The 15,781-nt window shown below is 43.5% G+C and overlaps 1 protein-coding gene across 2 annotated transcripts in view; it reads left to right on the forward strand.

Moving 5' to 3' along the window:
• Window positions 1–15,781, forward strand: part of LOC138447740 (complement C3-like) — a 2,843,165-nt gene that overhangs the window by 85,229 nt on the left and 2,742,155 nt on the right. For both annotated transcript variants that reach the window (XM_069604045.1, XM_069604046.1), the window contains exon 3: window positions 14,290–14,464. In XM_069604045.1, coding sequence (XP_069460146.1) covers window positions 14,290–14,464 — 175 coding nt within the window. The remainder of the gene's footprint in view (window positions 1–14,289; window positions 14,465–15,781) is intronic.

The raw sequence follows: 15,781 nt of genomic DNA on the forward strand, positions 1-15,781 counted from the left end.
GTAGTCTATTATACTGTAATCAAAAACCCAGACGCTACAATAATTGCATAGGCCTAAGAACTGCTGCATTTCCCTCACTGTCTCAGGTCTTGGAGTTTTCATGATTGCTTCTGCTCTCTCGGGTGTCACTTTTCTCCCTTCTTGAGGGATTAGTTGTCCTATATACAGGACCTCTACCTGGCAATACTATAGTATTTCTTTGTCCACTTTGTATCCTTTTTCGGTCAATACGTTCTTTAACTGGACTGAGTTTTCTCTGCATTTTTCTCTTGTCTCACTGCACACTAATATGTCATCTACGTACCCAATTATTGTACTCTCAATGTGTATGTTACCTAGGTCCACCTGAATGACCCTATTAAAGATTGATGGGGACTCACAGTACCCATGTGTTAATATTGTATGTTTCCACAGCTGATTTCTATACAAAAACAAGGTTAAATCTTGGGAGTCCTCATAAAGGGCAATTGAAAAGAAAGCATTCTTTAAATCTACTACCGACACATTTTTGGGTGTAGCTGGGATGTTACATAACATCATAGCTGGATTTGGAACCAGCAGAAACTCTGCTTTGAAAATATTGTTTAGAGGGCGCAGATCTTGAATAAGTCTCCACAACCGCCCTGTTGATTTTTTCACAGGGTACATAGCCGTGTTACATGGGGAGTCTGATAGTACCAATATTTCCTGCTGTATTAAAGTGGAAATGGCTTAAAAAATACCTTCACCTGCTTCTCTGGACATGGGATATTGTTTTGCACATGGCAGAATTTCTCCTGACTTTATTTTAACTGTTCCTGCTCCACTTAATAGACCTGCGTCATATGGACTGTTGGTCCATAAAATGCTTGGCACCTTTACTAAATCTTCCTGGAAGAAATGGTGGTTTCTTTTTTTACCAATGCCATTTTCTGTGGTATTTCCCCATTTTCAATTTGTATCCAGTACGTAAGGCTTATGAAAAATGATAATTCATCATCTAAATTCTCATCGCTAAACATCTCCTTGTCTGTCAAGTCTGTCAGTCTATACCCTTTGTCAAGAGCTATTACTGTTCTCCATGCTATTCCTTCATCCACTGTTCCATGAATAATCATGCTTTCCTCTCTTACTGTTACTTCCTCTAATTCTGTGGGAATAACCTGTCCTTCCTCGTCATACATTGGTACCTCTGGCCTAAACAGACATTTCTCAGGTATTCTCAGTAATTTATCTATCAATCCAGGAAGCCATGTAAACAAAATGTTTACTCCATACAAAAATACTTCTGTATCTAGAGTAACTCCTTTTAATGCCTTTTGGCCTGTAAATGCTATTATAAAATCTCTTACATTCATATAATGTATCCCTGGAGTGGAACATATTATCCTTTTGTCAGTATAGGATATTGTCATGTTATGTTTTGTCATCAGGCCACGTCCTAATATATTAACTGGTGTCTGCCAAGAATACAAAAATGGCATAGATATGTCATGTTCTCCTATTAAAATTGGTAATTCATCAGTAAACGGAACCAAACTCATACCCCCATAGAATCGCTGCGTATTAATGGCGATGCCAGACATTGGATACTTTCCCTCTCGAACACAAGTGCGAGTCACTCCTGTGTCTACAAGAAACAAAAATGTCTTGCTTCCAATCATTACCCTGACCCTTGGTTCGTCTTGGGGGGGTCTGGTGTCACGGATAGTAGTGGACACATCAGGCCACTCTGTGGGCTTTCCTATTGTGGTTATAAATTCATCCCTGTACCCGTAAAAGGATTCCTTCCCACTACTGTCATACTCCCTATCCTGGGCGTAGGTGTTTGTGGGGATTCTGTATTCGCCGTCCATTGTGGCCTCAGTGCTTGTTGCATCGCAGTGTACTGTTGTGCCTGTACGTGTTGTGTTTGCATAGGCGCTTGCTGTGGTTGCCCTTGTTGTGACTATGGTTGCAGCAGAATCTGCTGCGTTTGCTGTACTTGTTGCCCCTGCGTCTGATACTGCATGTGATCTTAGGCATAATACACCTGTGGTGCTGTACTTGACAGTGAAAAATATCCTGTCCCCTTCTTGGAGCTTTCCAATTCTGCTGCATGCCCCCTCTTCTTCTACACATTCAGGTCACCCTACATTGATTGGCTGTGTAGGCTGTAACTCCTGCGTGATTACTCCTTCTCCGCTCGTCAGAGACTGCTTCTTCTATGACTATTTTCACCAACTGCTTCTGAACTAACTTTGCTTCCTCAAGCTTACTATTCTCAACTTTGTTCTTATTCTTCTCTTGTAACAATCAACAATGATGTACAATAGTCAACTGTATTTCTGGCCATGGTTTCACTTTCATCCCTACCTGTTTTTTCACCTGCCTTTGCACTGGCTCGGGCAGTCCCTGACGTGAAATATAATAGAATAACGCTATGGTTCTATCCCACGGTTCCCTTGTCTCAAGATGCCAATGTTCTTGCATCTCCTGAATAAAAGCAACAGGATCTTCGTCCTCACTCATTTTCCATGTCATAATCGCACCCATGTCTGCCGTATCTGGATATTTGGCCTCATTCCAAATTGGCCAGTCCAGAAATGAAGGTGCTGGTAGCAACTTACCAGCACCCTTTCCGGACCGGCGAACTACAACTCTGCCTGGCAGGGCCGTTGCGCCTGGCAGTTCTGACCTGCCCACTGCATTGGCCCTGGTAGGCAGAGTTGTCACGGAAGCACTGCAACAGTACCGGTGCTTCCGTGTCCCCATTCCTGTGACTCCACTGGAATAGGAACTTACAAAATCTGGTGCCTGACTTCCCGAACTGCCAGGATATGTAAAGTCCTGGTGGCACCAGGAAGTCAGGCCCCAGATTCAGTGTTAAGAGGATGGCGGCAACCCGCCGGTAGCACCAGCGGGTTACTGCCATCCTTGTAATGAGGCCCATTGAACTCTGTGTGCCCACCATACGTCTGCTCTGCAATTATTAAATGGCGCTCTTTCTTGTGTCGTGTTTTGTGCTGTTACACCCGCATATCCCGCTCATCTCCAAATGTCGTCATCTCTGTCCCCCGGGAATAGCTGCTAGTAGGCCTTGTACATAAACCACTGCTAATATCATTCCTGCTGTCATTCTTTCAAACTCATTGTTAGGACAATTTTTCTGAAGTCCTACCTGACTTCATCAAAACCATACAACTGAGACAGTATGGTAGCGTAGACAGAGCAACCAGGCTTCCTTTAGCAGGGAGTCTTCTACAGTCTCAGTTGGATGGTTTTGATGAAGTCGGGTAGAACTTCAGAAAAACTGTCCTAACACTGGTGGCAGAAGTGGGATACTTTAGGGTCTGCAGCCAAAAACCTGGTTACTGAAATCATTGCTGTGAAGACTGAAGAAAGGACTGTGGAAGGGATTTTGCAGCAGGATCAATGGGGAATTATTCAGGCAAGAGTTTCTTCATGGCTGGATGTGACTCTGAGATTTTGGCACCCTTTCAGGAGCCAGAAGAAGACTGAATATTGCTGATTGTATTTGCATTGCTAATCTGGTCCAGCACTCCTGTGAGTGGATTTTAAGGACTGAAATCATGTCTCTAGAGAGCCAGAAGGAGGCCACTAATGTTTCAGCTTGATTCGGAATTTGGAAGACCATACACTGCACGATGGCTTGAGGTCCCAGGGTATTGGGGTATTGCAGCATTGCAAGGTCAGTGCACACCTTGGGATGGCTCAAAATGTAGGTGTTCTTGATTCTAGTTGATCTCACTAGGCTTTGAGTCAGGCCGTTGTTTTGTTGAGTCCCCAGGTTGCTTGGAAAGAAGGGCAACATCAGCAAGTTGCTTGAAAAGAAGGGTAACAACAGGATTCGGTTACACAGAAGGTTCTCCGGTCGATGGAAATCATCTCAGCCACATTTTATTCATCTTCCTCTTTGGCTTCACGTCCAGTGGTCGAATACCTATTCAGCTTCCAGGATCAGACTTTTATGCAGGAACCTAGCCAATTACACAGGCATGCAACATTCACACTTGGGGGTTGGGAGTCCTTTCAAGACAGCCAGCCTCCCAGTTTGAACTGGGTTATCAGAGGCAAGCCAGAAGACAAAGGGGTGCAAAGTGTTTGACTCCTCCCTCAGTTCCTGCCTTCACATACCCTCTGGAGCCTGGGCGGGCTTGACCGAGGTCTCCCGCCGAAGATAAAAATCACAGAAAAGAATTTCACCGCCAGGAGGCAAGGGAAAGACCAAGAAGGCAAAAGAAGCACAAAAATGGCAAAAAAAGAAGATAGGAGCCATTTTGGTAAAATGGGCACCATTGGGTGCCTTTACTGCAGCTGCGAAAGCAGCCAGCGGTAAAGGTGCAGCAAATTTGTAAAAGTGTCATTTCCACCAGCTATTTAAGGTAAGCTTGTCCCCGTAACAGAATTGTTACAGTGCTAGTGAGAAAGGGGATACATTGTATCTCCCCAGCACTCCACATAAGGTGGGGTGTGCTGGTTTTCACCCAACAAATCTAGAAGGGATAGAAATATACATTCTACCCTTGGGAACTGTAGTCCTCCCAAGGTTAGCCAGAGAAAGTAAAAGGGGAACCCAAAGCGCAACCCTGTAACAATAAAAAGGTATATACCAAAGGCTGTCAAAAGGAATAAAATTAAAATAACACTATAGAGAGTCCTAAAAAAGACACCCATAAAAAGAGTAAAAGATTCTGTGAGTGTGGAAAAAGGTTCCCACTCACTGAAGTATAGGGAAACATAATCCACCAGTAAAGCAAAAAGTTCTGGGGTTTTCACAAGTGAGGTCGATTTGGCCCTAAAGTTAAAATCTTACCCAACATTTATGAATCCATTTACCCACTCCTGCAGTCAAACTAGGTAATTTGTATTTCAAATTATCTTTATCCATCTGCGGCCATGGAATATATTGTGGTCGTCGTTGCCCTTTCTCTAATAACGGGAACTGTGTAAATTCTGTTATACAATAATATCCACCCATGCTTCATGACTTCTAGGTGGGGCTAGTTTTGCCTGCTCATCTTCATCCTGGCAATCACCTCAATCTACTTACATAAGGCGAGGACATTTTAATGAGGTGCATCTCATGTGGCTCATCTGTTTGGGAGTGCATATGCACCACAATATCCTTAGCCAGTATTACTGTCACCATGTGTTGCTCTATGACCTTCTTGCCTATCCTTCTGGACTGTGAAATTGTTATTTGCAGGATGAAGAGGGCTGTTAATACTAACACCAGGACCGCCAGTAATCTTTTCAACGCATTATCTAGCCAGTTCGGTGCCCACAAGAACAGAGCTGTAAACCAGACCTCATCTTCATTTGGGCTACTTTCTTGGACCATTTTTGTATGCAAGTTCTGCAGAGACGTTATTACATCCTTCAAGCTCCCATTCTCCTCATCGTGGGCAGGCATAAATGTACAGAAACTTGAGCCAGTTTTTGAGCATATGCCTCCATCCATAGTAGTGAGGAGGTTGAGGACATACCTGTTCTGGAGAGTCATCAATCTGACTGCTCTCAGCTGTTCCTTAATCACATTGAACCTCTTTGCAGCAGCATGTATTGCTTGCAATAACTCCCATCGGGTTATCTGCAAACATTTTGGTATTAACTACTGCTTGCACACCAGGGGTGAGGAGAGAGGTAAAAAACATAGGCACTTTACTAAACAGCCTGGGTTCATATGGGATGGCATCTACTGCTTCTACAGATGCTTTAGAAAGATAATTATCTCTCTTTGTGAGTCACCACCTCTTTTTCTTTTTCTCCTCTTCATTAGTTTTTACCGTAGGGAGGTCTGCTATATGTACCACATCACCTTAGAGCACCATCAGTGCTGGTGCATTTAACAGATGCTCCCATGTTTGACGGGAGCTCCATATATGCTTGTGAAGCACAGGCCCAATAGTGGTTGATCAATATTGCTGCATCTACTTTCATGCATGACAGGTCCATGATCTGTTTGAACCTTTCGTTCTTCCCTATCTGTACTGTGCAATCGATGCATTTCTTTTTGAAATGTGTACTGGCCCCTCTTCATCCTACACCCATGTCAATAGTGTTGCATATTTAGTCTATTCTTCCAGGTACTCTCTATTAGCACATTCAATAGGGTACCATGAGAACCCTTTGAGTGCCTCTGCTCTACACCCCATAATCCCTTCTACCCAACTTTGAGGGTTGTACACTTCTCCTGTTATGTGTAGCTCATGTATGTACCAACAACACTGTGTTTCCCTCACTATTCTGTCCATAGATTTCAACAAGGGTTGCTCTCTTACTCTTATTTCTCCTGCTCCTGGCCGTAATAATATATATTTTATTACTTTTTGTCCATTGTTTTTTCCCTTATTTATTTATTTTATTGATCATTTTTAAGGCACTTTATACAACAGTATTGTGTTTCTAAGTGCCACCAGGCAAATGGGAAGTGAACAGTGGAAGTAATCACAGTGACAAGAAACAAAAAAGCAACATTAATATATATACAGTTGTGTGGTCCTACTAGGCCTTGTGGCGCTCGGCCGTGCAAGTGTAATGAAGAGAAGTGCAGGGGAGGGGGATGAAAGAGGAAGCAGAGGAGTGGACAAGTGCTGAAGGAGGGCTCAAGGGGGAAGTGCTAAGAGGAGCAAGGAGGAGCACCTCATGCTAAGTCCAAGTACAGGCAGCTCTCAAGGATGGTATGTGTAGCCACGAAACAGGGACCCGCAGGGCAATGCAGTGTGGGGGGAGGCGGTGTGCTGGTAATGTTTAGGAGGAGGCATTTATGACTGCCTTGATGCATTTGTCTTCATAAGGGGAATCTGCTTTTGTAACCCATTTTACTACAGCTGAACTGGAATTGTCTCCTTGTTTTACATGCAATATGAGATAAGCAGTGTGCCCTCTTCACTGGCACTTCCTCGGCTACGAACAATCTGGAAACACTCAAGGCATACGGAAGGAGCAAGCACACAAAACAGTTTTCATCCAACTTCCCCCTTCCCACTTGAGTTTAGTTTTGTTTAGTAGAGCAGAGCGCACCAAGCCCTGAAGCATGTGGGCGCTAGTCTTACAAGTTACATATTTGCAAACACTTATCTTACAATGTGCACAGTAGCATACATGCAAATAGTTATGAACAATACTTACAATAGTTATGTGCAATGGCTAAGAGAGATACAGTGGTATAGTTAGAACATGACTAAACTTAAATAAATTATATATTTGCAGATACTTAGATGTGTGAAGGTCAGTGAGAATCCTTGTTGTCAAGTCAGTGTGGAAGATTTCAAAGGTGGGCATGTTAACGGGAGATGCTGCTTTCTGTCTCTTGGAGCCAGAGATGCTTCCTGAACAGGTGGAAGAAGGATTCATCTCTTAGTGTTAAGGGGAGAGTGTTCCAGCTTTTTGCTGCTAATACTGGGAAGCTGATCGCTCCAGCCCATTGTAGATTGAACCTGGTCATCTTGAGGCAATGAGTCTGGGCAGATCTTCTGGGACGGGTTGATAAATTGCGTGCAATGCTGTTTGTCAGGTATTTTGGTGCCTGGTTGGGCAGGCACTTATGTGTAGGTGATAAGGTTTTAAGTTCGATTCTTTGTTTAATGGATAACCAGTTCAGATTACGTCTGGTTCCGAGATGTGTTGAGATCTCGGGATGTTCATTGCTGAACGGATGTGTTACTTACCACTCCGGTATTTCATTGGAGCGTAGTAAGCAGACCTCACCAAGGAAGGGAATGTGTGATAGGTTCAATCCAGCCTCAGGAGTCCAGCTCCCCTGAATTCAAAGATTCAGGCTTCCTCAAAAGAGGGGCTCTTTTTCACGATGTAGCCCTCTGCTAATAGGATGAGGACTAGCAGCAAAGTCTATCCCATAAAAGAGTGGGGGAGAAACACACACCGCCAAACCATTGCTGCAAAGGAAATACAGAATGATTAGGAACGATATGGTAATGTGGAATCAAATCAGCACAATCAGATAACTCTGGGAATACCTAGAGGTTGGTTGTTGTGGTGTAGAGATATGTGTTGCACCTACAAGAAAACCCAAATGTAAGAAATCTGTACTAGCTAACAAAGATTCTACTTATGACTGTAATTCACAACACAGACCTGAAAAGTGGAATTCCCATGGGATATCAAAAGGAAAGGAACAACAACGGCAGGTATAAAACAACAAACAGGAAGGTTAGTAACGGGAGTAATACCCGGGCAGCACAAGGGTCGCACTAGTCATGGGATGGTATATGAACTGGAAAGCGTCACTTAAATGCACAGTGGAGAAGTTTGGTAGGTTGAGGAGTCAATGCAAAGTTCCAGGAATCCACACCACGATGGAAGGGAAGTTGTGGTTCAGGTAAGGTATACAGACAACTAAGGATGAAAGCAGAAAGTGTCTTTACCTTGTTTGGGTGCTGGTGGGGGAGAGGGAATCCCTCTGTATCCGCCGTGACCTCTGCTACACACACAGCAGCCGGATAAATAGCTAGGATCAAGAGCAGATGGAAAACGTCCGTAGAAAACAGCGTCCTGCTCAGAGGTCAAGAGGTCAGCGGACCAGTTTGAGAGAAGGCAGAAGCAGTCCAAAGGCATTCCGAGGTCGGCAACAGGAATCAAGGAATGGACCGAAGAAGAAGGCAGAAGCAGTCCAGAGGCATTCCGAGGTCGACAACAGGAATCAAGGAATGGACCGAAGGAGAAGGCAGAAGCAGTCCGGAGGCGTTCCGAGGTCGGCAACAGGAATCAAGGAATGGACCGAAGGAGAAGGCAGAAGCAGTCCGGAGGCGTTCCGAGGTCGGCAACAGGAATCAAGGTAGGATGGATTAAAGGCTGAGGTAATCCAGGAGCGGGAAATAACCTAAGAAGAGTAACACCACAATTAACAGCAAGTAGTTGTTTGAGCTCTTCGGTTTTTATGGTGCAGGGGGCGGGGCCTCCTTACGCGCTGTCCTTGAGCTGAATGCGTCAGCTGACCTGGCGTCCTCCGCTGCACGGCCAGGCACCATGGCAACCGATACCTGAGCCATAGCGAGGATCTGGAGCGCGCCGTCCCTCGCATGTATTTCCAGGAAAAGGCAGGTACTGCAGGTCCGTGCCGGGGAAATGTAACAGGATGGCATTATTTTGAATGACTTGCATCTTATGTATGTTCTGTTGGGTTGTTCCTAGATAGAGCACATTGCAGTAGTCGAGACAGGACTAGGGCTCTGGCTATTGTGATACAATTAACAGTGGTGCTGAATGGTCTCCAGGCTGTGATAAGTTTGCAGGTATATGTCGCAGAGGAGGCAATTGCATTGGTTTGTCATGTTAACGTGAGAGCCGAGTCTATGTGGACACCTAGGGTTTTTACGTCCTTGGAGGTTTTGATTAAGTTCCCATCAATGTTAAAGGACGTGAATTGTTCACCAAGTTCATTGAGGTTAGCTGGGGATTCTAGTCGGACCCATTCTGTCTTATCATTGTTAAGACAGAGTTCGTGCTTGGCCATCCAAACTTGTATAATGAGGTAGATGTCAGTAAGCGTTTTGCTGTCCATTGAATAGTCTCCAGTGATAGGGATAAGTATTTGGGTGTCATCAGCGTAATTCGTTTAAGTGACACCCAAATAGTCAAGGTCGTCAAATAGAGGCTTTGTGAACAGGTTATAAAGTGTTGGGGACACGCAGGAACCTTGGGGGACACCACAAGTGATAGGTGTTGGTTCTGCAGAAGCTGATGGAGGAGCATGCGTTTGCCTATGTCTTTTAGGGCTTGAATTTGAGTCTTGAGGTCAATTAGAGGTCAATTAGAGCTGTTACCATCCCATGTCTGGGTCTGAACCCTGATTGTCTAAGACCGAGAAGGTTGTTTGATTCTAGGTGCTGTTGAATCTGCAGGTATGCTGTTTGATCCAATATTTTTCAAAATGAACAGTATTGTGGTAATAGATCTATAATTGGAGGGATTATTAGTGGCAGTACCCAGGCATCTTTTAGGTTGTTGGGTAAAATACTCGATTTTAATGATGGATTAATGAGGGATGTGATAAATGGGGTGAGTTACTTAGCTGCCTGTTTAATGATGGGCGGCGAACAAATATCTCCCTGGCATTTAGTGGGTTTTAATTTCGTGATGATGTCCTCGACCTGGTGGTCGGGGAGTAGGCGTGGTTACATTGGTGATGTTGAGTTTTTTGGATTCTATTTTCCTTTGGAGCATTGAAATGTTGTCTTGAGTCATTTGGCGATACCACATGTTATTAGTCTTATGAGTGAAACCCTGGACATTTTCTCTTAGGTGGTATTCGTCATGTCTCACTTCTCCGTGATATCCGTCATACATCACTCCTCTTTTGACTCTCCTCTTTTTAGTTATTTGCTCACTTATGTTAGAAACTACATTAGTTATATTTGTACTAAAAAAAGTTACTGCCATTGTAAAGGCCATCAAAAAGAAATAAAGAAAAAAGAAAAAGGCACCAACGATGATGGCGATTAATTGCAATTTTTGCAGATATCTTCTTCTCACATGTTGAGATGACAAGGATACTTGCTCTTGCGCACAGAAAAAACACATTATTTATTTTTATACTGCCACTTTTGGTGTTGTTGATCTGCCGTTGTCCTCGCCCTTATCTGGGATCTGGTCAGTTGTGCCTCCTCTTCTTCCTGCTCCACTAAGTTTGACAGGGTGGCCATGTTTATAAATCATTTACCATCTCCTATCTGCACTGTAAGGAAGGCATGGTATCACAAGTATGACACTGACACAATGTATACAATTTGTAAAACCTTTATTGAAAATGTTGGGGTTGGAGAAACACCTATTTTTCCCTAGAGCTAAGATGGGAGTAGTCTCGACCATCAAACGATAAACAGAACAGTCCTAGTGGAGTCTGTCAAATCAAAATGGTCTATGCTAACAAAACCTAATGCCTGCCCTATCTCTTGTCCAAAAAGTGTGAAAAGGAGAAATGTATGCAAAGAAAGAATCGGTGTTAAAAAAATAAAGGTAGTGAAACCAGCTCTCCTCCTCACGTTAAACCTCATGGAGTAAGGTTGTCCTTGTAAGCAGGATGACACACTCTGGCTTGGTTTCTAACACTCTAAGCAGGTCCACACCATGGATTGAGTCCCACCTCACCTCGCCTTTCGCATTAAAGTCTCTTTCTTGGCTTTCAAAATTGTATTCCAACGTAAAGTTATCTGGCTCAGACCTTACAGCACACAGTTCACAAAGAGGAACCCCTCTGTCGGGCTCAGACCTCTCATGTCACAGTGCAACACAAACTTGCAAGGGGGCTTCCTTCCCCAAGCTTTTTGTTCTTCACGTCTCCCTCAATTGGGCTCGGACCCCTTTACAGACTATTGCAGGACCACTTTGACTCAAAGTTCACATTTACTCTCACTTAGTTCACTTTTGCTGTTTGTTAACTTTTTCGCTCCAAACAATGTACCTTCTACAGAGACCTTTGACTACAGTACTTAGATTTGCTGATCTTACAGCTGCCTTTTACTTCAAAGTTAATTCACAGGTCTGCCTTTCGTCGCATCTCCTCCACACATGTGCAGCCTTCACTTGTGATATAATATTGCCACTTCATTTGCTTTAACACACACTGGTCTTTCAGGTCGCTTGCCAACTCACCGGCTGTGTGCACTTCTTTCTGGATTTGCTATTTCCAATTCACGCCTCCCCAACTCTGCCGTTCACCAGGGAGGGTCGCTGACGTGCTTGAAACACAATACGAATAGAGGGTGTATAATATCCTCTATATTCCTCTAACTCAAAAAGGAACCTAAGCTGCTTCTTTGTAAGGATAACTTTCTTCTTGCGCTGTAGGCACCCAACAGCCAACCTTCCCCTATCCCTAATTCCTGCTCCTGTTTCTTAATTTTAATACGTTACTGCCCTGTCCCCTTAGCTATATTCCAAGTAACCCATTATAGTATAGCGCTCTACTGCTTCTTAACTAGGTCTGCATACCCAACATCAATACATATAAAATAAGCTCACCTCCGAGATAAAATGTCCAGGTGTCATGTTTTTCTAGGTTGGTTGAGTGTAAAGAGGTTGCTGCAGGTCGTAAAATGCGCGGTTCTGGAAGTCTCAGGGTGGGGGCGCCAACAGCATATTGGTGGATCAAGGTTTAGGACATTCTTGCAATAGAAAAATTAACGGCACACATAACTGAAAAGATGGTACCGTTTTCTCGCAGCTGGGCTCCTTTCCTTGACTTTGTACACGACAGTCAACAGAGGTTCTTCCGCCCACAAACTTTGAGTCACCTGCTGCAGTGATGATCATCCTGAGGGAAGGGGCACGCCTGTGGGGGGGAAGCAGGGATGGAGGGGTGGTGGAGAACCTTGCTCTCTTAATTAACATGCGGAAGAGAAGTGCTCCTTTGTACGTTGGGTAAGCCTTGTGAACTCAAAGTTGTTGTCATTTTGTTGGGGGGGGGTTGAAATTTATGAATTGTAAAAAGAGATTCCGAAGATACTTGATGAACTGATCGTTAGCTTTGCAAATGGCTTTAGTGCACGGTATCCCAATAAAAAAAAGTGCTAATAGGTTACTGCTGTGATCTTGATATTTAGTGACAGGAATTAAGGATGAACTTCCAATATTTAAAAAAGTTTCCAAAGAGTTCATAAACCACCCACTAGAAAATTGCACCAATAAATAACAACGGGAGGAAAACTGAATGAGAAAAAGAAGAAATGAATGCAAGAACAATGGAAAGAGTGAAATAGCAAGAAAGAGATACAGGAAGAGAGATATAAAGCGAATGAAATGGAACGAAAAAAGGAAACAGAATAAGGGAGATAAATGGAGGGAGGGAAAGGGAGCAAATGGGGAGAAAGAAAGAGAGAATCTAAGACAGGAAAGGGTGGAGCAAAAAGGTAAGAAGAAAAGAAATGAAAAATATAGGAACATTGTAAGACAGAAAAAAGGAAAGAAGTAAGGAAATAAATCAGGAAAGAAAGAGAGCAAGAGAGAAATAAGCGAAAGAAGGAAAGAGAAAGAAAGAAAAAAGAATGAGATAGGCAAAGGTAACAGTGGGAAGAAAAGACAATAAGCAAAAAGGAAAGAGAAAATAAAATATGGAATGAATACAAATAAAGAAGGAACGAATGACAGAAATAAAGATGGATAGAAAGATAGACGGAAATAAAGAGATGCGTGGAATTAAAGAAATAAAGAAAGAATGATGGAAAGATGAAAGCATACATGATTGAATGAAGAAATAAATGAGTAAATGAAAGAAAAGAGGAACGAGAAAGAAACAATGAAAAATAGAAAGAAAAAGAGTGACAAAGAGAGAGGGGACAATAATGAGAGAGAGAGGCTGAGAAAGGAGGAATAAAGGCTATGGCATGCAATGAGAAGGAAAGGTGAAAAGAAAGGAAAGAGAATGCTAGATGAAGAGGAAGTAAAGAAAAACGAAAAAAAGACAAATAATGAAAGAACAAATGAAAAAGCTAGAAATGAAAAGCATTGTACAAGCATTTCTGGTGAATTAGTCACTTTCAGAATTGTATCATTTCACTTCAGAGTTTAAACAAGTTTCTTATAGTCAGATATTAATTGTTGATCGGTTGTAACAGCTGCTATTGGCACCCACTGTTGAAAATGTGTGCAGGGATCAGTTGAGTCTATTGTCTCCATGTGAGGCAATAGGGAAGATGTCTGCCCTCTAGAGCCAACTGGGGGGCTCATTTGTGTGGCTAATAACCATTTTGTAAACATCTGTTACTGCTTTACAAGGTGCCAAAGATGATGGCTTCTAAATTCTAAAATAAAATCACGTCAGTGCCTCCTTATTTTGTATTGTAGCCTTTAAAACATATGTGATGTCACTTCCTGTGATGTCATCAAGATTAGGAGTCATGTCACATCTCTTCCTATAATGTTATCAGGATCAATGGTCATTTATTGCTACTTTCCATTATGCTATCTGACACATGATGACACTTCTGAAGCTACTCCTTGGGTAATTGAAGTACTTGATCAAGTCATATGAAGTGCATGAGTTTGAAGGCCACACTAATTATTATTTTTTTTTTTAAATAAAGGTTGAGGTCATTGATTCACAGATTGTCTGGTCTTGAAAGGTTAAGCAATGCATATAAAATGCATATAAAAAGCAACTGAGCTAGGACATATTTAGGCATCATTCATCCCTGGCTCTAGAAAGACAGAAAGTGGCATGGGGAGAGGAACAACTTACATGTCAAGTAAGGAACAAGAAGGGAGTAATGGACGGCAAGACAATTCGCAGACATTTTTCAGAATATGTGTTATTATCAGGTTTGTTGTTACCTTTTCTTGTCGTTTCAGATCCCATTTTCTTCAGTTGCACCTACATTTGCTGGAGAGAAGCTGTATGTTGTGGTCCAAGCAAAGTCGGAAAGCGTTCCAAGCCTCGTTCTAGAGAAAATCATCCTGGTTTCCCTTCACACTGGTTACATTTACATCCAGACCGACAAAACTATCTACACACCTTCTCAGTCAGGTAAACACCGCTGCGTGGCATTGCTGTATCCTGTTGCTGTCTGTTGAGCAGCGTGCATCCAGCTGCGGGTTAACGAACTGTAATCTCGCTTGGTCACCTAATTTCAGGAGCTATGAAGGAGTTCCGTCACAATTTACATTTATATAGCGCTACGAACCCTCAGGTATCTGGGCGCTGCTTATTATTACCCACGGTGTGTGGGTGCTCATTTATTGACCTTGGAAGGAAGAAAGGCTTGAGTTTGGCCCTGCCGGGATTGGAACCTGCAACATGCTCTGCACGAATGTCAAAGCGAGCACTCTACTCACTGTGCTATCTGAAGGGCCATAACGGCCTTATTTCCTAATACTGTATATTTTAATATTTATGCCGAAATTTACGTGGTGCAAGTACCGCTCACATTCGAGGCTCCTAAAACTAGAGAGGATGGGATGGGAATAGAGTTAGAGATGGTTCTAATAGGTCAATCGCTTATATGGATGCAGATTGCAAAGGGTGTGCAGGTCTTTCATACATGCCTGTGGTCTGCCGGGTGAATTCAGGGTAATGGGCTAGGATTCTGTTTGCCTGTTGTGATGAGTCTAGCGATATCATCACTCCCTCTCCGGGGAAACTCTCTTCCCACTTAGCCAGGGAAGAGCAGCCGCTACCTGACCCGACCTTGTGGGTGGCTGTCTGAGGGAAGACCATATGGGGGAGACAACCTGCATTGGAGGGAAGGAGGTTCCCTGGCAAGAACCCCTTTCCACTCAGGGTATGACACCAACCCTCTGACTTCATAAACCTGAATTTCATATTGTGACATAGATCCAGTCCATCCACTTTGCACTGACAGTAGGGTTCTTTCCTATACTTTTTGCAAAATTATTAGACAATGAAGAGCACAGGAGTAATGCAGAGCACTAAAGCTGCAGAGCTAGAGACACGCTCTAGTGGTTGGATGACTACGATACATGCCTGGTCATTTACGGGCCCAGCGCTGCAAGTAAGGGGACTGCAGAACTCCTACCAGTGCTGCCCTGAGAAGCTCCGAGGTCGAAGGTATGTCGCATAGAAGCCTGCAGCAGGATACGTGGTGAAGAGGAGTCCTTGGCTGTGCGAGTACCGGGTAGCAGACAGGACACCAGCAGAAGGAGGGGATGTCCCGCTGGAGAAACCGAAGACCACGCAGAACACGGAAGCAGCCACAAAACACTAGTAAACGCATAGAGGGGAAGTGGAACACTGGCGTGCGTCACAGCGTATACTGCACACTGGGCAAAGACAGGCAGTCACAGGGTGAACCCGACAAGTGAGCTAAGACAGCAAGAGTTTTAT

The sequence above is a fragment of the Ambystoma mexicanum genome, chromosome 3q, assembly GCF_040938575.1.
Source record: "Ambystoma mexicanum isolate Mex_15411 chromosome 3q, UKY_AmexF1_1, whole genome shotgun sequence".
NCBI lineage: Eukaryota > Metazoa > Chordata > Amphibia > Caudata > Ambystomatidae > Ambystoma > Ambystoma mexicanum.